Source organism: Pelobates fuscus, chromosome 2 (genome assembly GCF_036172605.1).
Source record: "Pelobates fuscus isolate aPelFus1 chromosome 2, aPelFus1.pri, whole genome shotgun sequence".
Taxonomy (NCBI): Eukaryota; Metazoa; Chordata; class Amphibia; order Anura; family Pelobatidae; genus Pelobates; species Pelobates fuscus.
Window position 1 is genome coordinate 379,742,039 of NC_086318.1, and position 27,788 is coordinate 379,769,826.

Sequence of the window (27,788 nt, forward strand, 5' to 3'; positions counted from 1 at the left end):
AATAAAAATAAATTAAAAAAACAGAATATCAACACCCCTAATATGTGAGCGTATTAAGTCCCCCCTTACTCATAGTAAAATCACAGCTATGTAAAAACATGACTATTTTCACCCAAAGAAAATATATATAATTAAATTTTATGTCAATGTAATTTACTTTTCATACAACAGAATCACTAATTAACAACTGAAGGTTAAGGTTACCAGAACGTAATGCCGTTTGTGGTTTCATCTGTAAACGATTTATATTACTTGACTTACAGGATTTTCACAATGAATCAGCTTTTGGTATTTTCGCATCTACTTCTCGCCTTTGTTCTGGGAACGCATATGAATGAATACTTCGGATCCAGATGGGATGAACCTGTGAGTAAACTGAATATACCTGTGACCCTCGCTTATTTTGTCCTGAATATGTCTAAGAATTCTGACATTCTTTTTGTATGACAATGTTCAATATTTCCAGTCGCCTACTAGCCATTGGCAAGTAAAAATGCAACCCTGGAGAGTAGAAATTAATTTCTGGTGCATGCGCCATGCAATCCTCCAGCCTTGTAGGCCTGTCTGACTGTCTCATAGTATAGGATTTTGAGCCATGTCGTGTAATATTCGTAGAACAAAATGAGGGGTAACCTAATTTAACCCCTTAAGGACACATGACATGTGGGACATGTCATGATTCCCTTTTATTCCAGAAGTTTGGTCCTTAAGGGGTTAAGCTCTGCACCCTATATGCATGGGCGTCCGCAGGGGGGGGGCAAGGAGGGGCCCTTTCCCCCCCCCCCCCCGGATTTTTCAGCTTGTTCTGCTAATTTTCGTGTGAGATTTAAAATGACTGCAACAGGAGAGACAGGGACAGGAAGCTGCATCTATCCCTGCTTCTCTCTGCTGAGTGAAACCTCAGGGGAGCAACACATGCAGCCAGAGACAGCCTACAGATCAGGTAAGTGAGGGATGAGATGAGGGGGGTTTAAAATAGCCTATATATTAGGGGAGTAAGGCATGGGGGGGCAGCCTATATATTAGGGGAGTAAGGCATGGGGGGGGCAGCCTGTATATTAGGGGAGTAAGGCATGGGGGGGCAGCCTGTATATTAGGGGAGTAAGGCATGGGGGGCAGCCTGTATATTAGGGGAGTAAGGCATGGGGGGGCAGCCTGTATATTAGGGGAGTAAGGCATGGGGGGGGGGCAGCCTAAATATTAGGGGAGTAAGGCATGGGGGGGCAGCCTATATATTAGGGGAGTAAGGCATGGGGGGGCAGCCTATATATTAGGGGAGTAAGGCATGGGGGGGCAGCCTATATATTAGGGGAGTAAGGCATGGTAGGGGCAGCCTTTATATTAGGGGGGTAAGGCATGGTAGGGGCAGCCTATATATTAGGGGGGTAAGGCATGGTAGGGGCAGCCTATATATTAGGGGGGTAAGGCATGGTAGGGGCAGCCTATATATTAGGGGGGTAAGGCATGGTAGGGGCAGCCTATATATTAGGGGGGTAAGGCATGGTAGGGGCAGCCTATATATTAGGGGGGTAAGGCATGGTAGGGGCAGCCTATATATTAGGGGGGTAAGGCATGGTAGGGGCAGCCTATATATTAGGGGGGTAAGGCATGGGGGGAGCCTATATATTAGGGGCGTAAGGCATGGGGGTAGCAGCCTATATATTAGGGGAGTAAGGCATGGGGGGGCAGCCTATATATTAGGGGAGTAAGGCATGGGGGGGCAGCCTATATATTAGGGGAGTAAGGCATGGGGCAGCCTATATATTAGGGGAGTAAGGCATGGGGCAGCCTATATATTAGGGGAGTAAGGCATGGGGGCAGCCTATATATTAGGGGAGTAAGGCATGGGGGGGCAGCCTATATATTAGGGGAGTAAGGCATGGGGGGGCAGCCTATATATTAGGGGAGTGAGGCATGTGAGGGCAGCCTATATATTAGGGGAGTGAGGCATGTGAGGGCAGCCTATATATTAGGGGAGTGAGGCATGTTTGGGCAGCCTATATATTAGGGGAGTGATGCATGGGGGGGGGGGAATGAGGCAAAGGGGGCAGCCTATAGATTAAGCCAGTGAGGCATGGGGGGGCAGCCTGTAGATTAGGCAAGTGAGGCATGGGGGGGGCAGCCTATAGATTAGGCAAGTGAGGCATGGGGGGTTTGGTGGGCCTAAATGAAGAGTCAGCAAGGAGCAGGAAGGGTCTGCAAGGAGCAGGGGCAGCATGGAGCATGAAGGGTCTGCAAGGAGCAGGAAGGGTCTGCAAGGAGCAGGGGCAGCATGGAGCATGAAGGGTCTGCAAGGAGCAGAGGCAGCAAGGCGCAGGAAGGGTCTGCAAGGAGCAGGAAGGGTATGCAAGGAGCAGGGGCAGCAAGGGTCTGCAAGGAGCAGGAAGGGACAGAAGGAGCACAAAGGTAAAGGAGCAGAAAGAATCAGAAGGAGCACAAAGCTAAAGTAGGAGAAGGAGCAGAAAGGGTCTGCAAGAAGCAGAAAGGAATCAGAATGAGAAAGGAGCAGAAGGGCGCAAAATAAGCAGAAAGGAATAGAAAGGTAAAGGAGCAGAAGGAGCCAAATATAGAAGACCGTGTCAGAAGAAAAAGAAGACTGTCAAATGAAGGAGAAAAGGAGATTGGAGCAGGAAGGTCAAATTAAGTGAACCCTCCACTTTATTCTGGACACCACATCATAAGGCTTTGGTACCTGGGGCTGGCAGGGAAACTCTGGACCTTCTCATCTCCCCAGGTAAAAAAAAAATATAATTGTTAATGTGTTCACTTTTATTTACTGAGTGTCAGGAAGCAAAGAGTGCCGCTGGGTAGGGGTGTTGCTGACTGGCTAGAGCGGCCAGCTGGCACTCTAAGCCAATCAGTAGCTCCCCATTCATAAAAAAGTTTTTAAAAAGTTATGAAACGGGAACTGGCGATTGGCTTAGAGCATCAACTGTCAACTCTAGCCAATCAGCGGCACCCATGCCTGACGTCAATCTGCACTTCCTGACACTCCGTTTCAGATGCCGAATACCACTGAGGGACCTGCAGCTAGAGGAAGCCTTTGGGGTTAAACGATTTGAGAGCGGTTTAACCCCTTAAAGGAAAGAGCACACAGGGGCTTCCTGGCATCATAGCATTTTCATTTAGATGAAGTTGTTATGGTGACCAGAATGTTCCTTTAATTTGCTTAAAGGACCACTCTAGGCACCCAGACCACTTCAGCTTAATGAAGTGGTCTGGGTGCCAGGTCCAGCTAGGGTTAACTAATTGTTTTATAAACATAGCAGTTTCAGAGAAACTGCTATGTTTATCAATTAGTTAAGCCTTCCCCTATTTCCTCTAGTGGCTGTCTCACTGACAGCCGCTAGAGGCGCTTGCGTGATTCTCACTGTGAAAATCACAGTGAGAGCACGCAAGCGTCCATAGGAAAGCATTATGAATGCTTTCCTATGTGACCGGCTGAATGCGCGCGCAGCTCTTGCCGCGCGTGCGCATTCAGCCGACGGGGAGGAACGGAGGCGGAGAGGAGGAGGAGAGCTCCCCGCCCAGCGCTGGAAAAAGGTAAGTTTTTACCCCTTTCCCCTTTCCAGAGCCGGGCGGGAGGGGGTCCCTGAGGGTGGGGGCACCCTCAGGGCACTCTAGTGCCAGGAAAACGAGTATGCTTTCCTGGCACTAGAGTGGTCCTTTAAAGGAACACTATAGTGTCAGGAATACAAACGTGTATTCCTGACACCATAGTTGTGAAAACGCGATTCACCCTGGCTTTATGTGATAATGACTATGCTCCTCCCCTTCATGACACTGTCAAAAAGAGGCCAAGCATAGATGTCATTACAATTATGCCCCCCCCTGGAAACATTCCTGCGGACGCCCATGCCTATATGTGTGGCAATCCTGGTTTGTCATTAGGTTGAAATGAACTCACAGGTTGCTAATTGTGTATATAGTCTTAGTGAACTATGAACATTGATAAGTAATTGGTCAGGTAAGGCCATTATCTATATACATGGCACCTACCTATCTACTCCACATTTTGACAGGGATCTTTAATGTTTGGTCTGTAGATATTTGCAGAGTTCAGCAGAAAACCCGCTAGTTTATTTGTTCTTGTATGTACCGTATATACTCGAGTATAAGACGAGTTTTTCAGCACATTTTTTGTGCTGAAAAACACCCACTCGTCTTATACTCGAGTCAGTTGTCTGTATTATGGCAATTTACATTGCCATAATACAGACATGGACCGGGGGCTGTCAGGAAGCTGTAACTTACCTTCACAGCAGCTCCTGTCAGCTCCATTCTCTCTTCTCCGGTGCGTGCAGCTCCCAGGTCAGCTCCCTCTGCAACTCTCGCGAGAGATGCAGGGTCAGAGCGTTGCCACGGATTACCGTGGCAATGCTCCGCGCGGCCGCGAGAGTTGCAGAGGGAGCTGACCTGGGAGCTGCACGCACCGGAGAAGAGAGAAGGGAGCTGACAGGAGCTGCTGTGAAGGTAAGTTACAGCTTCCTGACAGCCCCCCTCCTACAGCCCATCCACTGGACCACCAGGGAGTGAGAGCCCCCCTCCCTGGCCAGCTAACAAGCGGGGGGGGGACGAAAAAATATTAATAATAAAACAAATAATAATAAGAAAAAAAATATTAAAATAATAACATAAAAATAATAATACAATTAATAATAAAATAAAAAAAATAGTTACCTAAAAAAATAACATAAAAAAAATATAAAAATAATAATTAAATAATAATTAATAAAATGCCCACCCCCCACCAATGCTCTGCACACACACACACTGCACTCACACATACACACACTGCACTCACACACACACTGCACTGCATTCATTATATACACACTGCACTCACACACACTGCACTCATACACACTGCACTCACACACACACTGCACTCATATACACACACTGCACTGCATTCATTATACACACACTGCATACACACTGCACTCATACACACACACTGCACTCACACACACTGCACTCATACACACACACTGCACTGCATTCATTATATACACACTGCATTCATACACACACTGCATTCATACACACACTGCACTCACACACACACACTGCACTCATACACACACTGCATACACACTGCACTCATACACACACTGCACTGCATTCATTGTACACACACTGCACTCATATACACACTGCACTCCATTCATTATATACACACTGGACTCATACACACACTGCATTCATATACACACTGCATTCATATACACACTGCATTCATATACACACTGCATTCATATACACACTGCATTCATTATATACACTGCATTCATTATATACACACACTGCATTCATTATATACACACACTGTAAATAAATATTCAATTAATATAATTTTTTTAGGATCTAATTTTATTTAGAAATGTACCAGTAGCTGCTGCATTTCCCACCCTAGTCTTATACTCGAGTCAATAAGTTTTCCCAATTTTTGGGGGTAAAATTAGGGGCCTCGGCTTATATTCGGGTCGGCTTATACTCGAGTATATACGGTAGTTTGTGTTGAATTTGCAGCAAAGCAAGTGGAGTCATTTGGGAATCTCGCCTGCTCCAGGCATACCTGATTGAATATACAATGGTAAACGTTGTTTTGGGTAAATTGGGGTAAATGTACCCAGTCAGTAATCTTAGGGGACATACTGATCACATGCTAATAGTCTGTAAGCCTACTTTTACAATGTTTACGCGCTGTTACCAATGTCATCATTTTCTTTTTTTTTTTTTTACTCACAGAAAAATGAAAATCCCTTTGATGTAGGTAAGTATTTGATTGAAATCATGTTTAAATTCTGTATAATCTACATGGTGGAAGACATGTTGCCGTTCAAGAAGAGGTTTCAGGTAATCTTCCGTGCTTTCTGTTATGACTTTGAAGACGTTTCTTGCATTTTATACAGCTGAATACTTCCATATGTGTACACATATTTATCACTGACTGATAACTGACAGACGAACACACTCACAAGCTCGCTGGAAAAAAAACTAAACCGATAAGCTCACGAAAAAAAATATTAAAAAAAATAATAATAATAAAACAGACAACTCACTGACAGGCAATCTCATAGGCACATACAGGCAAAGACACTGACACGCAGACAAGCTCACAGTTGGACATTCTCACTGATACACACAGACAACCTTGCTATCACACACAAACAAGCTCCATAACACACAGTCACTGTCTTTCTCCCTTATTTGGTTCTGTAGCTTTTTGGTGGCTCCATGTATCTGTTTGCCATTTTCCTGTCTCTTCCATTTGGCTCTTGCGAATGGCTAGGACATGTTGCAGAGAATAGCAACCGGCTCTTTCTGTTCTCAGCCCAGCCATAGAGAGTATTGGGAGAAGCAGGGTGCAGCTTACAAGGGAAAAGTACCACAATAGTTTATGCCCTTAAAGTGCAGGGCTGAAAGAGCAGGCAAAGTGGGTGGCTACTGCTTCAAAAGTGGTTCCCAAAGGTGTTTTGGTTGAAACTGGCCAAAAAAAAAAAAAAAAATGAATTGATACACAGATAACCAACATGGGTATCTGTCTTATGTAACACCTTGGGTGGGGGTGGAGACCTTGCCCTGGTGCTCCCTCCCCTGGACCTGCTACCAAGAAAAAAAATCTATATAGAAAGGGGACTTTATACATTAAAGGAGCAATTTGGCATTGGCAAAAAAATCTATATTTAGCTAATATACCCTGAATGAAAACATGCATGCATTTTTCATTTTAATTGAATGTGTACCAAAAAACAGCTTGCAATAACTCTGCATGTTAGGCTTGATAACGTCTCAATAGCAGAGCCGAAGCATTGCTTCAAAACACAATAGTGCCCTCTGTACCCCCCTCCCTCACGGCCTCCCCTTTGGCAACAATGTGTCTCAGCTCTGGGTTGTGTTCTGCCTCCTCAGATGTCATCTGATGGGGTCCTAATGCGCACGTGCAGCCATTAGGCCATCCCCACAGGAAAGCACTGTCTCAATGCTTTCCTAAGTGGTTTTCTCTGACACTGGATGTCCTCATGCAGAGCGTGAGGACGTCCAGCGTTATTTCACAAAGTCAAAATCCAGGAAGCACATCTAGTGGCTGTCTTAAAAACTGTAATGTTTCCCATTACAGGACTAAGGGGGACAGGGACACTGCACCCAGACTCCTTCAATGAGATGAAATGGTCTGGGTGCCCTCTAGTGTCCCTCTGAAGTCTGCTAAAGTGAATAATAATTGCCAGGAGATACATTTTAACTTGGCTATTTTGGCCTGACTCTGAAATTCACTTTTGAATTGCTACCAATTCTCAGTTTAGTGAATAACCCTGTTAGATTAACTCAAAACATACTCCGAATAATCACTGTAATAGCTCAGTAACATCAGAAGGTAATATTACAAAACAATGTTTGCATGTTTGCTTGCCCTTTTCTATACATTATAACAGATAGCTCAGTAGCAACAGTGGAATAAAGATTCACTTTGGAACAGTGGCAAAACTAATATAGACATGGCCTGCTGCAAGATCATTTCTTTGGGGGGGGAGGGAGGGGCGCACTTCCTAAAGGCCCATTTGTGTGTCTTCTTCTCCCCCAGTCATTTTTGTGTCTTTCTCTCCCCCCATCCATTTTGTGTGTCTTTCTCTCCCCCCATCCACTTTGTGTGTCTTTCTCTCCCCCCATCCACTTTGTGTGTCTTTCTCTCCCCCATCCACTTTGTGTGTCTTTCTCTCCCCCCATCCACTTTGTGTGTCTTTCTCTCCCCCCCATCCACTTTGTGTCTTTCTCTCCCCCCATCCACTTTGTGTCTTTCTCTCCCCCCCATCCACTTTGTGTGTCTTTCTCTCCCCCCATCCACTTTGTGTGTCTTTCTCTCCCCCCATCCACTTTGTGTGTCTTTCTCTCCCCCCCATCCACTTTGTGTGTCTTTCTCTCCCCCATCCACTTTGTGTGTCTTTCTCTCCCCCCATCCACTTTGTGTGTCTTTCACTCCCCTCATCCACTTCTAATTCTGTCAAGTTTTTGTCATTTTCCCCAACCTTCAATAGTGACTGAAATATAAGGCATTGTTTTAGGAGGCTCCGATGGTCTCACAGGATCCTCCATAGACATTTTGTGGTGGAATCTCTGTAAAAATAAATTTAGTAGGCCGAGATTACCACGTGGCATGTGTACGTGCATATGCTGACGTATCGATCATTTGGTTGCACGAGGCAAGATACGATCAGTAGTGTACGGAGCATGTGCAAGAATACAGGATGTAGTATTCCCCTCCTCCATTGTGCTGGACAAGCCATGCGGTCAAGCAGGAAGTTAATTCTTATTTGTATTGATTGGTCAAGAGAATGTGCGGGTGGAGCTTAATATGGGAGGAGTTATGTGCCTATATAAGGAGCCTGCACTATTATCCGGGGCTCAGAACTTGTGGTATTTTGGTGACGCTAGTCCCTCTGAGTCCCGATCGGTGATCCAATAAAGAATCTCTTCCTTCCTGAAGAAACCTGTGTCCATCTCTCTGTGCTTCGCTTCCGTCAGTTTCTCCGGTATCATTTGGTGCATTGGCCGGGAAGCTCATCGTTCAACGGTAGCTGAGAGGCAGAGGCGTGAGACGGTCTATCTTTGCCCACGTTCTCTACGGCTGCACCCCTGAACTTCTGCGTGGACCTCCCTTCGTCTCGGCGCCACTGGTCTGTTGTCCAGGAGATCATCGGCCTCTACGTGAGAAGTGCTGGGGTGTCCCCGTCGATGAGTGTGAACTCAGGTTCAGGAACGAGGAGGTAAGACAACTGCTGTTTTAGACGGCAGACCCACTAGGGGTATACCGATTGTGCGGTAGGCCCATAAGGGGTTATTTGTGTATGGAATCTGCCCCCTCTGTCGGAGGGAAGGAGCGAAGGCGCACCGCTCAATCGAACGCTCTTTAGTCAGACCGTTTGATTTGGTTAGTCAGGCGGGGTCCTGTGTAAATAGCCCTAGCCGGACACCGGTGTCTTGTCTAGACTAGCGTTCTAGGGTGTATATTACGTTCGCTAGGTCGGAGGGACCGGGAGACTAAGCGGCGCCTGTGTAAATTCGGTTCGCTAGCTCTCAACCTATCTTGGCTAAGTGGGAAGGCGTGTAAATTTGGAACCCACTAGATTTTTGATAGTAATCGACTAAGAGGCGCCTGTGTAAATTCGGTCCTCTAGCTCGCCATATGTGGTGCTTGGGCAGTGTGGCTAACCAAAACGGGTGTATATAGTTTTAGGTAGTCCATCAAGGTACTGGCCAATAGTTTAGTTGGGAATTGTAAATGTGATAAAGATTGTTTAGTAAAGTGTATATCTTGTTAGATAGCGCGAGCTCAGCCGTCTAGCGAGAGTGTTAATAGTGTGTTGCTGTATTATAGTGCACGGTACCATAACCCTGTATATTTACTGACACTGTATATAAGTACTAATCATTGTCGTCCATTGCATGTTTAACACCATAACCACTAATAATTGTATTGTGACCTTAACTTGTGCTTTGACCTATGCTAACCGTACTGTAACCGCTATTTGTAAAAGACGATGTTACTGGGGTGTGTTATAGACGGGTAATTCGTATATAGAGAATTATAGCGTGGGTGACTGTATAGTTTCGCCAATGGGCATAATATTGATTGTTTAGTGACTGGTGTAACAGCTGTGTGTGTACGGGAATTCCCTGAGTGTTTATTGTGTTATTGTATACGTTTCACTTGGTAACTGTACCACGTGGTGCTGTTGCCAGAGGAAACGGGTGTGACTGTTGAATAGTACGCGTGCATAGTATTCGTTGTCAACGACGTTCCATTGATAAGTATGGGCGCGTCGCAGTCAACGATTCCGGATCCCTTAGGTTGTATGGTGAAGAATTTTAAAAAGGGATTCAAAACATGTGATTTTGGGGTAAAAATGTCTCCTGTACGTTTGGTCACTTTGTGTACTAGGGAGTGGCCTACTTTGGTTGCGGCATGGCCGCCACGTGGCAGTTTGGATCCAACTCTGGTACAGCGCTTACACGTGGCTGTATCGGGTAGGCCTGAACTTTACGGCCAGTTTCCCTATATTGATTGTTGGAGACAGGCCGTAAATGACTCGCCAAAATGGCTCCAGACATGCCACGAGGAGCAATGTCGCCTCATGGTAGCTAGGACTTGTTTGTCCACTAGGACTGGTGTTAGGCCCATTTTGGACACGCCCCCTGAGTCCGAGATCCATTTGCCGCCCCCTTACTTTCCCTTAAGAGGAAGTGACGCAAATGCAGGAAGTCCTGCAACCCTTCCCTCATTACCCTCATCCACTTCCGCTTCCTCCTCCAGTACAGAATCCACCCCCTCTCGTACTAAATCTCCCCTTCCGGAATCAGAACCAACCCCCATTAAATCCGAATATCCTGATTTGGCGCCACTTCAGACTTCCGGTCAAGCTTCATCTAGCTCGACTCGAAGTGTTTTATTTACAACCTTTTCCCAAAACCAAGCTCCCACATCCCCATACCCTATTTCTCCCCGACTGGAACCTATGACTGACGCCCCTCCACGTAGCCCCATACAAACCCGACAACTGACCGGTACCCAACAATTAAAATACTATCAGATGCCTCTTCGTCTGAATCCTGGGTCAGCCTATATCGATGCCGCAGGCCAAATGGCACATGCTGACCCAGTCTTTGTATATGTCCCGTTCACAACAACCGACCTCTTAAATTGGAAGACCCACAATTTCTCGTATACTGAGAAACCACAAGCTATGACTGATCTGTTCACCTCAATAGTACAGACACATAACCCGACATGGGCTGATTGCCAGCAGTTATTAATGACTTTGTTCAACAATGAGGAAAGGACAAGAATTAATCAAGCGGCCATTAAAGCACTAGAGGATAAAGCCCGTACTTTAAACCAAGCCAATCCATCAGCATGGGCCGCAACACATTATCCCAACACCGATCCCGATTGGAATGTAAATGGTGCTGATATGGTTCAACTCAGAGCCTATAGAGACGCTATAATTGCTGGCATGAAAGCCGGAGGAAAGAAAGCCATTAATATGTCGAAGACAGTTGAGGTGATTCAGAAAAGTGATGAAGCGCCCAGTGTCTTTTATGACCGATTATTGGAGGCATACCGCTTGTATACCCCCTTTAATCCGGAAGACGCAGATAATTCCCGAATGGTGAACTCCGCCTTTGTCAGCCAAGCTTACGGAGATATTAAGCGCAAGCTACAGAAGTTAGAAGGGTTTGCAGGTATGTCCATCACCCAACTAATGGAGGTAGCGAATAAGGTATATATGAATAGAGAAACAGAAAGTAAGAAAGAGGAAGAGCGCAAGATGCGTAGAAAGGCAGACATGCTAGCGGTAGCGATCGCAGGCGTAGATAGGCGGGGCCCAGATAGAGGCGATAGTAGATGGAATAGGGAGCCTTTGAGTAGGAATCAGTGCGCGTATTGCAAGGAAGAAGGGCATTGGAGGAATGAATGTCCACAAAGAGAGCAGTACGAGAGAGACCAACCCAGGGCAGGTTACGGAAACTTTAGAGGCAGAGCGAGAGGTAGAGGAGGCCCCCGGAGGGAGTAATGGTAATAGAGGGAGCAATGGGAACAGAGGAAGTGTTAGGGAAGATAGGTATATACCAGCAGCGCAAAGGTCCCGCGATAGAGAAGGCAGGGACTTTGTAGGATTGGCTGACACGGTCATGGAGGACTATTGATACCGACCGGGCTCCATCCCCCTTGGTCGAGCGGAGCCTATGGTCGATGTATCAATAGGGGGAAAAAGGAGTGCGTTCATGATCGACACTGGTGCTGAACATTCAGTGGTGACTAATCTAGTTGCTCCTCCATCTGGAAGGACTATTACTGTAATAGGAGCAACTGGAAGAAGTGCTGAAAAACCGGTTCTTAAAAGTCGACTCTGTACATTGGGAGGCCACGTAGTAAAACATCAATTCCTTTATATGCCTGAATGTCCAGTCCAATTGCTGGGACGTGATATGCTATCTAAGTTACAAGCGCAGATTACGTTCCTACCAAATGGAACAACATCCTTAAAGTTTAATGGACCTTCAGGTATTATGACATTATGCGTACCAAAGGAAGAAGAGTGGCGACTTTATACAGCGTTGACTAGCCAAAACCCTAGGAGTGATGAGTCATTATTCAACATACCAGGAGTTTGGGCAGAGAACAACCCACCAGGACTGGCCCGCAATATTCCACCTATTAAAATTGAACTAAAACTTGGGGTTTATCCAGTGAGCCCAAGACAATATCACATCCCGCAGAAGGCTAAGAAGAACATCCAATCTTATCTGGATAAGTTCATACGGTATGGTATCCTAAATTCTGTACTTCCCCCTGGAACACCCCATTGCTGCCTGTTCAAAAGCCCGGTACAGATGAGTATCGACCTGTGCAGGACTTGAGAGCAGTCAATGATGCGGTTGTTAGTATACATCCAGTTGTACCCAATCCATATAACCTGCTTGCTTTAATTCCGGGCGGGGCTACTTACTTTACAGTCTTAGACCTCAAAGATGCCTTCTTTTGCCTCCGAATTGCCGCAGAAAGTCAATGTATTTTCGCTTTCCAATGGGAGAACGCTGTAACGGGCTCAAAACGCCAAATGACCTGGACAAGACTGCCCCAAGGGTTTAAAAATTCACCTACCCTATTTGGTTCAGCTCTAAGTCAAGATCTACTGGATTTCGAGTCCATCCCAGGAGAGTGTGTATTGTTACAATATGTAGATGACTTGTTGATAGCAGCAGTTACAAAAGAAATCTGTCAGCAAGCAACGCACGATCTACTACACATTCTCTGGAAGGCAGGATACAAGGTGTCTAGAAAGAAGGCTCAGTTGTGTTTGCCAACTGTCAAATATCTGGGATTCCATATCTCTGAAGGTCAAAGAATTATGGGGCCAGAGAGAAAAGAAGCTGTGTGCCAAATACCGATACCCAAGAATAGAAGACAAGTGCGAGAATTCTTGGGGGCAGCAGGCTTCTGTAGGATATGGATTCCCAGCTACGCGATACTGGCAAAACCTCTGTACGCAGCTATCAAAGGTACAGAGCACGACCCCTTCTTGTGGACCCAAGAACAGCAAACGGCATTTGAAGATGTGAAGAAGGCTTTGATGAGTGCCCCAGCATTAGGTCTACCTGATCACACACGACCATTCTACCTGTATGTACATGAGCAAAGAAGAATGGCTGTGGGAGTATTGACACAGTACTTGGGATCATGGCAAAGACCTGTTGCCTACATGTCTAAGCAATTGGATGCAGTGGCCAGCGGACTTCCACCTTGTCTAAGAGCCGTAGCTGCAGCCGCCCTGCTAGTAGCTGAAGCCGATAAACTCACTCTGGGTCAAGAACTTTATGTACGAGTCCCACATGCAGTACAGACGTTGTTGGATTACAAAGGAAATCATTGGTTTAGTAACAGCCGTATGACCAAGTATCAAGCAATGTTGTGTGAAAACCCAAGAGTGCATTTAGAGACTGTAAACACCTTAAATCCAGCTACCCTTTTGCCACAACCTACTGAAAGTCAACATGATTGTTTGGAAGTAATGGATGAAGTATTCTCAAGTAGACCAGATCTTCGTGATTTCCCCATCCAGAACCCCGATGTTCAATATTATACCGACGGCAGTAGTTATGTGAAAGAAGGGATCCGCTATGCAGGATATGCAGTGACAACAATAGACAAGGTGATAGAAGCTCGGCCACTGGCGAAAGGGACATCAGCACAAAAGGCAGAATTGATAGCACTGACACGAGCGTTACAATTGGCTGAAGGTTTAAGAGTGAACATCTACACGGACTCCAAATATGCGTTTTTAACCACTCATGCCCACGGAGCTTTGTATAAAGAAAGAGGACTACTGAATTCAGAAGGCAAAGAAATCAAGTACGCAGCTGAAATCCTACAACTATTGGAAGCAGTGTGGGAGCCGAAAGAAGTCGGTATCATACATTGTCGAGCGCATCTGAGAGGAGATGGTGATGTAACCAAAGGAAATCGGATGGCAGATAGTGCAGCTAAGCGTGCTGCTGAATCAGGAAGACAGGAATATGTGGGGCATATAGCTGCTCTTATACCAACTCCACTGTCCCAATGGACTCCAGTTTATACAGCTCAAGAAGAGGAGTGGTTAAAGACTGAACCAGGAAAGTATTTGGAGAACAAGTGGTATCAGCTAGAAGATGGAAGAATAGTCATACCAGCATCACTAGCGGTAGAAATTGTCCAAAATTATCACAACGGGACACATTCTGGGAGAGACAGCACAGAAGAATCTCTCAGAAAACATTTCTACATACCAAGATTGTCCAACTTGACTCAGGCCATTGTACGAAGATGTGTAACGTGTGCTAAAAATAATGCAAGACAAGGACCAGTAAAGCCACCAGGAGTCCAGTTTATGGGGGGACTCCCCATGTCCGATTTACAAATTGACTTTACAGTGATGCCTAAATCGGGTGGACATCGTTACCTGCTGGTAATTGTGTGCACCTATTCAGGCTGGGTAGAAGCATGTCCTACTCGTACAGAGAAAGCAGGAGAAGTTGTGAGATTCCTGCTACGAGAAATAATACCCCGATATGGACTACCCTGTTCTATAGGATCGGACAATGGTCCAGCTTTTGTTCATCAGTGCCTACAACAACTGACTCATATGCTTGGTATAAAGTGGAGGCTTCATACAGCATATAGACCCCAGAGTTCTGGTAAGGTAGAGAGAATGAATAGAACTATTAAGAATCAGTTGGCTAAAATGTGTCAGGAAACCCAACTTAAGTGGAACGTTCTCTTACCCATAGCTTTATTGCGAATCCGCAGTACCCCTACCAGAAGGATGGGCCTCTCTCCTTTTGAAATCATGTATGGGCGACCACCTCCCGTACTTGGTAACTTAAGGGGGGACTTGAGTCAGTTGGGAGAAGGAATTACCCGGCAGCAGGTTGTAGAGTTGGGTAAGACTATGGAGGAGGTACAGAAATGGGTACAAGATAGATTACCTGTGAATATTTATCCCCCAGTTCATAGTTATCATCCAGGAGATCAAGTGTGGATTAAAGAGTGGAATAATGTACCGTTAGGGCCCAAGTGGAGAGGTCCTTATGTTGTTCTTTTGTCTACCCCTACAGCAATAAAAGTAGCCGAAGTGACTCCGTGGATACATCACTCCAGGGTTAAACCAGCAGCAGTCGATTCTTGGCAAGTTACAGCAGATCCAGAGAATCCCTGCAAGATCCGGTTAAAACGCACTACTCAGTCGGAGTAACGAGGAATTATTGTGGATTACAAATTTTATTATTTTTGGGATTTGGTGCGTGAGTGAGAAGGCCATAATAAAGCCTGTCCGCCCACCGACGTATAGTTTATAAGCCAGGGAAAGTCTCGAAGGGACTCCTGTGAAGACGAGCAGAACTCCATTCCCTGCAGCCCTTACATCCTGGAAGCTGAGGTGCCTTCGCACGGACGAAGACTGAGGATGACGGCGAAAGATGTGTTGATGATAGTGTTTATTTATGTGTATTTTTATATTCAGGAAGGTAGAGGTACCGACACTCCTAGCTGTGAGGTATGCATTAAGACTACAAGAACAGGTAACCATATTTCCCAAACCCTAATTTGGCATTCACAATACGAGTGTAAAGGAGATGTATCGAGATGTAGATACCTAAATATAGACTATAGTGTGTGCCATTTAGGAGTAGGAGAACCTAAGTGCTTCAGTCCAGAGTATCAACCCCGTACAATTTGGTTGACTCTCAGGAATGGAGATCCTCAGGGGACCCTAATTAATAAGACAGTATTAGAATCCGTACATTCTTCGGGTGTTCTGCTATTTGATGCGTGTAAAGCGATATCAAGTGGTAGAAAGCCGTGGAATGTATGTGGGGATCTTAGATGGGAGAGGACGTATGGGTCTAATGATAAATATATTTGTCCCAGTAGTAAAAATAAATATGTGAGTCCTAGATGCCCAAATAAAGACTATAACTTTTGCCCAAATTGGTCTTGTGTGGGGTGGGCGACTTGGGGACAGACAGTAGACAAAGACATGATAGTGACTAAGTTGCCTACCAGCCCATATTGTAAGTCTATGGAATGCAACCCAGTCCATATACTTATAAATAACCCCGATAAGTTCTTAGACAAATATGGCAATTTATTTGGGTTTCAGATATACGGGACGGGTTTAGATCCTGGGACAGTATTGTTTATAGGGATAGAGACTGATACGGTATCCTCCCAAACTCATCAAGTATACCATTCCTTTTATGAAGAGATGAGTATAGATAATAAGATCCCCCATAATGCTAAAAACATGTTCATTGAATTAGCTGAAAGTATTGCCGGTAGTCTTAATGTTACCAACTGCTATGTGTGTGGAGGTACTAACATGGGAGACCAATGGCCTTGGGAAGCAAAGGAGGTAATGTCCGGTTCTGAGGCAGTTGACCAACTAATATCTACACAAGCCGATTATCATATGAGTGTTAGAGGTAAATCTGAGTGGAGATTAAAGACCTCCATCATAGGTTATGTTTGCATAGCAAGGAAAGGAATAATGTATAATACTTCTGTAGGAGAATTAACTTGTCTAGGGCAAAAAGCTTATGATGATGATACAAAGAATACAACTTGGTGGTCGGCTTCAAATGTCTCAGAACCATCTAACCCGTTTGCTAGATACGCCAATTTAAAGGATGTGTGGTTTGATTTATCCATCACATCTACCTGGAGAGCCCCAGCAAATTTGTACTGGATCTGTGGTAAGAAAGCCTATTCGGAGTTTCCACAGGACTGGGAAGGGGCATGTGTGTTGGGTATGCTCAAACCATCCTTCTTCTTGTTACCGATTGAAACAGGTGAGACTTTAGGTGTTAAAGTGTATGATGTGAATCATAGGAAGAAAAGGGGACCCATAGAGATAGGCGCCTGGGAAGATGATGAATGGCCTCCCCAGCGTATCATAGATTATTATGGGCCAGCCACGTGGGCAGAAGATGGTACCTTTGGTTATAGAACCCCTATTTATATGCTCAACCGTATTATAAGATTACAGGCGGTGGTTGAGATTATTACTAACGAAACATCACAAGCGCTCAATCTTCTAGCGAAGCATAATACCAGGATGAGGACAGCAGTCTACCAAAATAGATTAGCCTTGGACTACCTTTTGGCAGTAGAGGGAGGTGTATGTGGGAAGTTTAACCTGAGCAATTGCTGTCTTCAAATAGATGACGAAGGGCAAGCAATAGCTGAGCTTACTAGCCATATGGTTAAACTAGCGCATGTGCCTACTCAGGTATGGAAAGGGTATAATCCAAGTAGTTGGTTTGGTAGCTGGTATGAGTGGTTTGGAGGGCTTAAGGCAGTGGTAGGTGGAGTCCTACTGATTTTAATGTTGTGTCTACTCCTGCCGTGTCTTATACCCTTAGTAGTTAGGTCTGTGCAAAGCCTGATATAAATTGCCATTATCTGTGCAGCAGCCTTCCTCTCTGCTATATTTTCTAAGTATAAGGCTCTAGATCAGGGAGAACCAATGCAGGAAGATGAGTGTTGAAGATTCACATCATAAGATAAGTCTGGTCTGGTTCAAGGTAACTTGCGGTGTATGCAAACTAAGGTTAAGTGATGCCTCAAGTAATTGTGAAATATCAAGAGGCATCAAAGGGGGGAATGTGGTGGAATCTCGGTAAAAATAAATTTAGTAGGCCGAGATTACCACGTGGCATGTGTACGTGCATATGCTGACGTATCGATCAGTTGGTTGCACGAGGCAAGATACGATCAGTAGTGTACGGAGCATGTGCAAGAATACAGGATGTAGTATTCCCCTCCTCCATTGTGCTGGACAAGCCATGCGGTCAAGCAGGAAGTTAATTCTTATTTGTATTGATTGGTCAAGAGAATGTGCGGGTGGAGCTTAATATGGGAGGAGTTATGTGCCTATATAAGGAGCCTGCACTATTGTCCGGGGCTCAGAACTTGTGGTATTTTGGTGACGCTAGTCCCTCTGAGTCCCGATCGGTGATCCAATAAAGAATCTCTTCCTTCCTGAAGAAACCTGTGTCCATCTCTCTGTGCTTCGCTTCCGTTAGTTTCTCCGGTATCAATTTGTCTATGAATTGGGAGGCCAGCCTGGTGTGAATGCATATCAGACTACCTGCCAATCATGCATGCTGGCCAACAAAGGGCATAGTGTGCAGACAGCACCCTGAGCTTGGCATAAATGCGTCAAATGATGCACTTGCTTCATGCTTTCTCAGGACTGTCCCCTAGCACTGACTTGTCCACTCCTCTCCTTACTAGCAGGCAGAAGCTCCTGTTATACAGTCTGGGACAGAGAAAAGGTATAACTAGTGAGTGTTCAAGTAAGGGAACATGCCAAAGTCAGCATTACCTTAACTAATTTCATTGTCAGCCAGTCCACACCAGTTTTGTTCCCCTACATCCCTCTTACATTTCCATACTTAAGCAAGAGAATGTGAAGAGTAGTGTGAGGAAAAATATATATATACAGTATCTCACAAAAGTGAGTACACCCCTCACATTTTTGTAAATATTTTATTATATCTTTTCATGTGACAACACTGAAGAAATGAAGCAGACTTTGCTCCTCCGCTGGTCATAGCTGGTCAGGCATAGAAAAACCTCCGTAAAACAAAGTAGTCCCTACTCTGTCTTATGTTTTAAGGAAAACTAGAGCAGACAGGAAGAAATGAAGAACAGATTCTGGATCTCATAGATTAAAAAAAAATCAATACCAGTTAATTAAAAACCCTTTCCTTTGTGATCAGGCCCTTTGAAAGGAGCAGATTGTTTAAATGTATTGTTTTGTAGTCTGCACTTCACATTGTATTATTCTGTGTGTAGTAGCAGCTTAGCATACAGTATAATATGTTGCTCAGGTTGAAGTCGCAGTGCCAAACAATGATTCATAAGAGATCTGTTGACTTTAATTGTTTGCCTGACACATGCTGGCTGTATCCTCTTAAAACAAAGCTTTGTTTATTTGTTCAGTACTCTAATACTTATTTGATCCCAGCTGTAGTTATGGTAACATACTTCATCCAATGCAATATATGTCAATCCTCGGATCAGGCATTAACCATATTCTACTGTCACAGCGAATAACTTCATGCGATAAATTGTTTTGAAAAAAATGTTTATTGAATGGCATTTTTTTTTTTTGTAATTCGCTAAAAAGTTAAATTCAGTAAAAAGCTGAAAATGCGGCATTGGCCACAGTACCATCAAACCATAATTTCTTTAAATTCTAGTTCTAAGCCTCACGCTGGATTTCTACATAGTAATTTATATCTGTGTTTTTCAGATTTTGGGCTGGCTTCCATGTTGGCTTATGTCCCTGCAAGAAGTTGCCATGTCCAACTTACAAATGAGTATGGAAAATTTTCTCCTCCAGTGATTTATGGAAATAGGGATATCTACCTCTGGTGCAACTGGACTATTTTGGCTGGTCCAGGGAAGCACATTATAATTTATATTAATGGCTTCCAAACAAACTTAAACTGTGAGGAGAACCAGGATGAAATAATATTTGAAGGTGTTTCTTCCACTGTTGAAAACAGTGTGGTATATGCTTGTTGGAATAAATATACCCATGTATATGCTACAGAAGCTATAGCAGTCCATATTGTGTTTCTGTGGCGCAGTTTTTCACATATTTCTTCCACCAAATACTTTGAAGGAAAATATTATGTTTTCGAGGACCCTGAGCATAGAAATACCACAAGCCACCATCATTGTGTACTAGAACCTATAATGCAAAGTACACTCGCCATCGAAAGTACATCAAAGCCGAGGTCTGAACCATCTATACCTACAGGTTTGGATATGACGACATATGAACAGAACAGCACAGCAATTCTCCCTAAAAATGGGAAACAAACGTCATTGTTTCCAACAGATAAAACCTCTTTGACTCTAAACCAAAAGGATCAAACATTTCTTCCACACACTTTAGATGTGACAAGAGCAGAAGATCGTCTTTATTCCTCCTTGCACTCTGCAGAAGAAAGCTCACCTAGCCCTAATGAAGAAGAGGTTACAGGAGTCCTAAGTTATGGAGAACCCCATTCCATGGCTGAAACCCCCCTACAGCATTTTACAAACCAAATTACAGGATACATTGTTATTCCAAGTACCACAGATCTGGCAGCATTAGAAAGGTCCCCCTACCCTACAAAGGATCCAGCAGAAGGCTACAACAATACACATTCTACCTCAAATACAGAAGAAGTGGCTGTAATTAGTAGTTTTGCAGAATTGCAGAATTCCTTATTTGAGAACATTGTGCCATCCTTTACACTGCAGACAATGGATGCTTCATATATTCCAGACATCTCGATTCTGACATCAAATGACGCTTCTCTACATTCTTTCATTCACCCAACAGAAGATGGCACAACTGCCACAATTGGAGAAGAACATGGAGCAGTACACAATAATGGAGACCATCTCTTATTGGAAACATCTTTAACGTCCTACACATTGCATCTTCCAGATTTAATGTCTGTGCGAGACACCCTGGTCCTGAAAACAGAAGAGGTTTCTCTGCATTATTCTATGAGTCCCATAAATAGCAGCATCTCAAGGATCAAATCAGACCAGTTTTTAGGAGACCTTGATTATGGAGAACATTTTCTAGTTGAGGATATTCTACCTTCCATTACACTGAAAGGCCTAGCCTCAAGCCGCAGTGCAGAAGAGATTCTAGGACTCCAACATAATGGTGAACAGGCATCAAGTGGAACCAGTTCAACCCCCCTTACAACGTACATAGAGGATGACATTTCAAATCCAGTCACCACTGAAAGTGATTTGGTTACAGACAACATGGAAAGTAGCTTAACCCCAGCATTCCTGTCAGACGATGATATTGTTAAATATATGCGTGGATTACCATTCAACTCTAAAGAAGATAATGAAATACTAGACGATTTTATGGAAATCTTGACCCCACCAGATCTATTATCAAGTAAAACTGACCAAAAGGATGCAACTCCCAAAGCTATTTTGGTAACACAAAAGACTGAGCTGCCAACATCTCAAGAGTTTACAGCCAATTCAAAATTTTTGAATATGAAAAAGTCTGCCTTTGGACCCAACCATTCTCTACTGACTAAAGAATTTTTTAAAACTCCCATCTTAGATGCCGTGGAACCGTCTTTTATTGCACCATTCATAATCCGCACCAAAGACATTTTACCATCAATTCCTTTTGATATTATGGAAGAAGGCAAAATATTAAAGAAGTCTCTTGATACTCATTCTACATACCCTTTGTTAGACCGAAATCAAATTTTAGGAATTTTCCTTTCTAATGGGCCTTCTCCTGCCGTTCATGTTTTTAACACAATGGACACGAAAGATATTGAACCAATGCAAAACACCAATATGATTATTTCAGATAAAGTTTTAGATGAAGCCGAGCAAGTCAACCCCTCTCAGATAGACACACAACCAAGAGACGGCAGACACAACATTTTGGACAGTTCCATATCTACCTCCAGAGTGATCATCGAGGAGCAAGAAAAAAGCACTTACTCCTATCGATCATCTGATTCCAATCAATTCATACTTGAAGCAGAACAGCCTGGTAGTTGTTTTTGTCTTTATTTTTTCCCATTTGTATTGTCCTGGGCATGAATCGCTTTGAGTAAAATACTGAGAATTCTGCTACATTCTTAGCTTAGATATCAATGTTATACGTCATTATCTGTTGATAATCATCTCATGGGGAGTCTTTTGTGTTCTACAGTCTGAATTAAAAAAAATACATTTTATTTTTTTTATGGATTATATTTCATTGTATTACATAGACAGGTTAAAAAATGAGAAGTATATGATTAGTTCAATAACATTCTTATACTTGCTGTATAGTAACCAATCTTGCAACCAGTCAAATCATGGCTACAAATAAATTTACTTCTTTTCTACTTAGATAAGGAGGAAACAACCACATACACTGAAAATAAAATAGACTTGGGTATTCCACATCCTCCTGGAGGTAAATTTATGTTTTTAATTATTATAATTTTTTTCTTTTTTTGTTGTTGTTGTTGTTGAATTTGTGACCACAATGAAGATAACACAGTAGAGGAATCCCGTGGACTGTAAGGAAGGGGAAGCATGACTGCTGCCCCAGGGCCGTCTTTAACGTGGGGCAAAGGGGTAGCTGACCCAGGCCTAGTTACTTTTGGGGGGCCCAAAGGAGCTGCCCCGTGGGCCCCGCTGCCCTCAACAATTTTTTCCCCCCGTGGGGCTGCCAGCCCGCACATTAAGGAGGTCACCGGGTGAGTATTTGTAAGCAGGGGCCCGCCCGGTCACACGCTGTAACAGAAAAAGGGGAGTAGGGGGCACACACGGAACATGCATTTCACACTGGTGCTGCTACACAATATGGCCATATGGTGAAACTGAATCCCCATATTTGTTTGCTAAGAAAGGTGATTTTTAAGTAGGCTTGTACAATTTTAAATGTATTTTTGTGTGTGCGCTGTCTTAACTTACAGATAAATAATGAATATGGGCTTAATTTGCAGTCTCTCTCGCTTTAATTTGAGGGTATTCACATTTCATTTAAGACCAGGAAATAAAGGGACTGTGTGTGAAAATGGTTGAAATTCCTAAATGTTTCATACAATATTTTTCTTCAAGCCCTTGAATTAAAGCTGAAAGTCTGCACTTCAATTGCATCTCAGTTGTTTAATTTCAAATCCATTGTGGTGGCGTACAGAGCCAAAATTGTGAAAATTATGTCGGTATCCAAATATTTCCAGATCTATCTGTAATATAATCAGACGTATGTAGATTTTCTTAAAAATGTCAGATATATTTTCCTTGCTTCAAAAAAAAGTCAGTTTTCTTCTTGAGTTATGATAAATATTTGAAAGCAGATGATTTTGTTGTAACTTCATCCAGACTCTAGGATGGTTTCTTTGCTCTGATGGGTGGCATAAAAAAGCCCACGTGTGTGATTCTATTATGTTTTAATATTAGCGTGCAAGACCAGGGTGTTTATATGCATTATGAATAGTATTTATTTAATTCTTCTATAATAATTCATATTTTATGTGTAAATTCTACTGTGAGTCATCAATATTTAAACAAGGTGAGTCACTTCTCACTCACAGAACCAAACAAACTGAAATTGTGTTTTGTACAATCACTGACAAATTACGTTTTCCTTCCCACCAATCATAGCCATGACTTGGCAGATAGCAGATCAGATCTCTGGGGGGAAATAGTGAGTAAACCTTGGATAATTATAGATGATTTATTAAACCAGCCAACAAGAAAATATCCATTAAATTAAATAATGCAGTATTCGCATTTATAGATGCATCATTAATAATATCGGCCGGAAAATGTCCAATGAGAACAGCTGGAATGTTAGCATCAATACCATTTAAAATAAACTGCAGCAAAATAAAATACGGAGTTTATGTAAAATAGGTGAAAGTTAAGATCACGTTTTCAAATATTGAATTATTTTATTTTTTTTTCCTCTCATTTTAAACAGATCGTCTTTTTGCAATTTCTGTTGAATTGGAACACAAAGGGATACTTTCGAATGAACTAGAATCTCAGATTATTGAATCCACTACTCAGAAAGTAAGAGAAGAAATGTACTTATTTCCTTCCCAATACATATTTAATTAGTACATGAGTCAATAACGTGAATCATTTCTTCTTTCTCTTTAAAGATTCAAGAGAAGATGGTCTACCTCCCAATTACAGACAGCTCGCTGTTGTTAAAGAAACTAAAGAGGCAAGTTCCTAATATATGTAGTATGTGATTTTTTTTATTTTTATTTTATCTCTCAAAGGAAATCTTTGTGTGTATTTTGGTAGATATTACCCTAAACTAGACATTGTTTTGATTGTTTTTTTTTTTTTGTAATATATATGTTTTAGCACTCAATTTATTTAACCGTCTAACTGTTAAACTACTAGAAATTAGTCGGTCATTAGTGGCCATTAAGAACCATCGAATTACTAATATATACAACTTAACATATCTAATTTAAAAGGCCAAACTGGAGGATAATATATAAAAAAAATTATTCAATACTATAAAAAAAAATTTTAATTAATAAATGTATATATAACAGGAATATGTGTTATTTTGGGGAGTCACATAATTACTACAATTCAATTAAATGCACATTGAAAGTAAATAAATTCAGTGTTTACCTTTATAGGAACCTGCTAATAAACATATGAATGACCCCGTGCATTAATGATTATGCACTATTACATAGAGATGTTTCACAGCAGGCCAATATAGAGGTAAATACTGAGTTTATTAAAGGGACATGCCAGTCTGGAATTGAACCATTATTTTTGTTGAATGTATTGTATAGACCAGAAGTAGGCAACCTTTGGCACTCCAGATGTCCCTTTATTTCATGTGGCTCATACGATGGTACCCGTGCCTAATTCCTCTGTCTATATATTTACAGGCCTGAAGAGAACCGTGTAACACTGATATACTGGTTGTATTTGAAAAATGGAGGGAGAGGAAGTGACATTGCCAACCTTCTAGAAATCCAATTAAATGATCTTACAAACACTTCCTTGGGGGCACTGAATGGAACACTGTTATCGTTTTCTGTTGAAGGTAAATATTTTTACTTCCCATGATCCCTTGCAAACCTAAGTAAAACTTTAAATTTATTTTTTATTTTTTAAGTACATTAAGTAGGGTTCACGTTTAATGAGTAACCAGTGAAATTACTCGTACAAAAATACATACACGTGAAGTGTGAATTTTAGAGAAATATTTTTTTTCCAAATTGACTATTTTGGCCTAAAATTTGGAAATTCTCTTTGAAATCACTTTAGTAATCCTATAAGTATTGCCAGGTGAAGTATTATGGGTGAATCGATTTAAGATATGGGATGATATCTAGATTCCTAAATTCAAATACAATCACAGCATTACTAAAATACACCAAGTACCATTACCACTGCAGCCCATTTTTGTGGCCCAATTTATCCTTATGGATCCTATTGTTTTGTTTTGCATGTGAATAAAGTCCAATCAGCACCCTTAAATTGTTCTTTTACGTTCTTTAAAGATGTGAATGAATGCCATACTGGAATCCAGCAATGCGATGTCCACGCTTATTGTCTAGATGAGTTTGGTACATATTCCTGTCAGTGTATGAATGGGTATAAGGACCAATCTCCTGCATCCCCAGGGACTGTGTGCATCTCGGCACAGCTCACAGGTACTCCCACTTATTTAGAATGAAACACCTTTTTGTTCACTCTGACTATGAGATAATGATGTCACTCATGCTGATTGAGTTAGTAAAAGATGCTTTCACTGCAGTTACAATCAAATCACTTCCATCTTGTTCCATACTCAAATTCTAATACAGGTGTTACGCATTTCGCACTAACATGCACTTACGGGATTGTTCACTAAAGTGAGAATTGCTTGGAATTCAAAGTGAATTTCAAATTGAGAGCTAAAGTAACCAAACTAAAAAAAAAAAAATCTAAGTCTGCTAAGCTTCCAGTCTGACTTCTTTTGGCCTTAAATGGATACTATAGTGCCAGGAATACAAAGCTGTATTCCTGGCACTAGAGGTCCCTCGCGCCCCCCGCCACAGTGGATAAATGGTTAAAAACCCTTTATTTCCTTACCTGATCCCAGCACTGATGTCCATAGGTGCAGGGTTGCGGCTCTGCCCCCTCGGACGTACCTTGACGAGCAGGCGCTAATGCACATGTGTGGCGAGTGCCGTGCTGGCATTAGGCCTCCCCATGGGAAAGCCTTGAATCAATGCTTTCCTATGGGGAAACAGCTGATGCTGGACGTCTTCATGCAGAGCATGAGGACGTCCAGCGTCAGTGGACCAAAAGTCTGTTAACATCCAGGAGTTGAAATAGTCTGGGTGCCTCTATTGTCCCTTTTAAATTCACTTGAAATTCACTTTGGATTTCTAACAATTCCTACTATAGTTAAAAAAAATTATATTTTGTGTAATATAGTGATGCAAAACTTATATAAATGACCAGCTGGCCAGTCCAGGCCTGAAATAGGCCCTCTACAGCAAACGTTTGTTTATATAGTACCAAGCAAAGCATACATTTTTCTTAATGCTGGTTAAGATAGACTAGGGGGTAGGAAGCCTTTGGCACTCCAGATACTGTGGGTTAAATATAATGCTCTTGCAGCCATAATGATGGCAAAGCAATAGGGGCGATGTACTCCACAAAATCAGGAGTGCTCAAGGCTGCCTAACGCTGACCTAGACTAACCTGTTTAAAAACACTCTTTTTAATAAGTAGAACATAAAAATATTTCAATCAAACTAAATCTTGAAAAAACATATGACTGGACACAGAGATTCATTCACTAGACATGAACTTGTAGCTAATTGGAATCTGAATTGCATTATTTAGACAAAAATAACTGATCTGGAAAAAAATATATCTCTGTTATAGTCACAGATTTGGCTAATTTTAGCCCCAGTTTGTCATTCGGGTTTTATCTCGATACATTTTGGAGTTTAGTGAATAACCCTAACGTTCCTTAATAAGTTATTCTATTGGTTATTTGTTTTTTATGTTTTAAAATATATATATATATTTTTAATAATATATTCTGTTTTATTGCAGGTTTTTATATCTTGTACGATAACCTAGAGATCCTGATCGGGTCTATTCTGGCCGTCGTAGCTATTTTGTTGGTCACTGTGATTGTGTTATGTGTGCTGCTAAAAGCAAAACACATCAAGGGAAACTTTAATCTCCAAGACTGCGCCACGGCTCCATCAAGTTCCCATCAGAAATCCTCACTCCCCCAGCAGAGTGATTCTAGCTTGAACCTATCAAAACCCACAGGCTGCCTTCCATCTCGACATTTGGCCGAGCACGGCCCTACACTGGAGGCATCCAGCATGCTCGAACTGACGAGGATCTCTGTCGAGCGAACTGCGTGTTAATAGTGGCAAAACTGTTATCGCTATGTCTATCAACAAATGATATGGCCTATACAAAACACTGGTGAAAGCAAGTATTTAATAAAATATGTATGATATAATATGCACCATGACAGTATGGCACAGAATATGAATAAAACCTTAATAAGTAAATAAAAACCCACTGGTAACCTCCAGTCCAGTGTCAGCAATTACTTACATGTCCTACCCGTAACATCCATAATGTTAACTTTATGTATGTGGCCTGATACTGGTTATGTGTGACCTTACGAGAGAGAGAGAGTACATGTACATGTGCACACTCAAGCACTGTATAAGTGATTGCATTTTGGCGCTGTATTATTATTATTTTATTATTTATATAGCGCCAACAAATTCCGTAGCGCTGTACAATGGGTGGAATAACAGACACATAATTGAGATCAGACCACTGGACGTACAGGAACAGAGGGGGTTGAGGGCCCTGCTCAATGAGCTTACATGCTAGAGGGAGTGGGGTATAGTGACACAAACGGGTTAAAGTAGGGGAATTAAATAGTTTGTTAGAGAAGGGTTTATTGAGTGCTTGGTAGGTCATTTTTGACAGTTGCAGGAAAGGAGTCATGGGGTGGGGGATGAGAAGCCTGCTGACAGTTTAATTGATACGCTTTAACGAAGAAGTGAGTTTTCAAAGATTTTTTGAAGGAGTGGAGGCTGGGTGAAAGTCTGATTGAGGAGGGAAGTGAGTTCCACAGAATAGGTGCAGCCCTAGAGAAGTCTTGAAGGCGAGCGTCAGAGGTGGGGAT

The 27,788-nt window shown here is 42.6% G+C and overlaps 1 protein-coding gene across 1 annotated transcript; it reads left to right on the forward strand.

The window, feature by feature from the left end:
- Positions 1 to 213: 213 nt before the first annotated feature.
- LOC134586377 (uncharacterized) lies at positions 214 to 27,119 on the forward strand. Its single transcript, XM_063441856.1, has 9 exons — positions 214 to 366; positions 5,752 to 5,776; positions 19,356 to 21,641; positions 21,987 to 22,052; positions 23,568 to 23,659; positions 23,752 to 23,816; positions 24,511 to 24,668; positions 25,129 to 25,281; positions 26,681 to 27,119. Exons 1-9 carry the CDS (start codon positions 214 to 216, stop codon positions 27,004 to 27,006), a joined length of 3,324 nt encoding a protein of 1,107 aa, XP_063297926.1. The 3' UTR covers positions 27,007 to 27,119.
- Positions 27,120 to 27,788: the final 669 nt, after the last annotated feature.

Excerpts from the sequence above, each read along its gene's own strand:
- LOC134586377 (XM_063441856.1), top strand. The coding sequence starts at position 214 with ATGCCGTTTGTGGTTTCATCTGTAAACGATTTATATTACTTGACTTAC. Across the intron at positions 24,669-25,128 it reads GTTATCGTTTTCTGTTGAAG|ATGTGAATGAATGCCATACT; the intron begins GTAAATATTTTT and ends CGTTCTTTAAAG. Across the intron at positions 25,282-26,680 it reads CATCTCGGCACAGCTCACAG|GTTTTTATATCTTGTACGAT; the intron begins GTACTCCCACTT and ends GTTTTATTGCAG.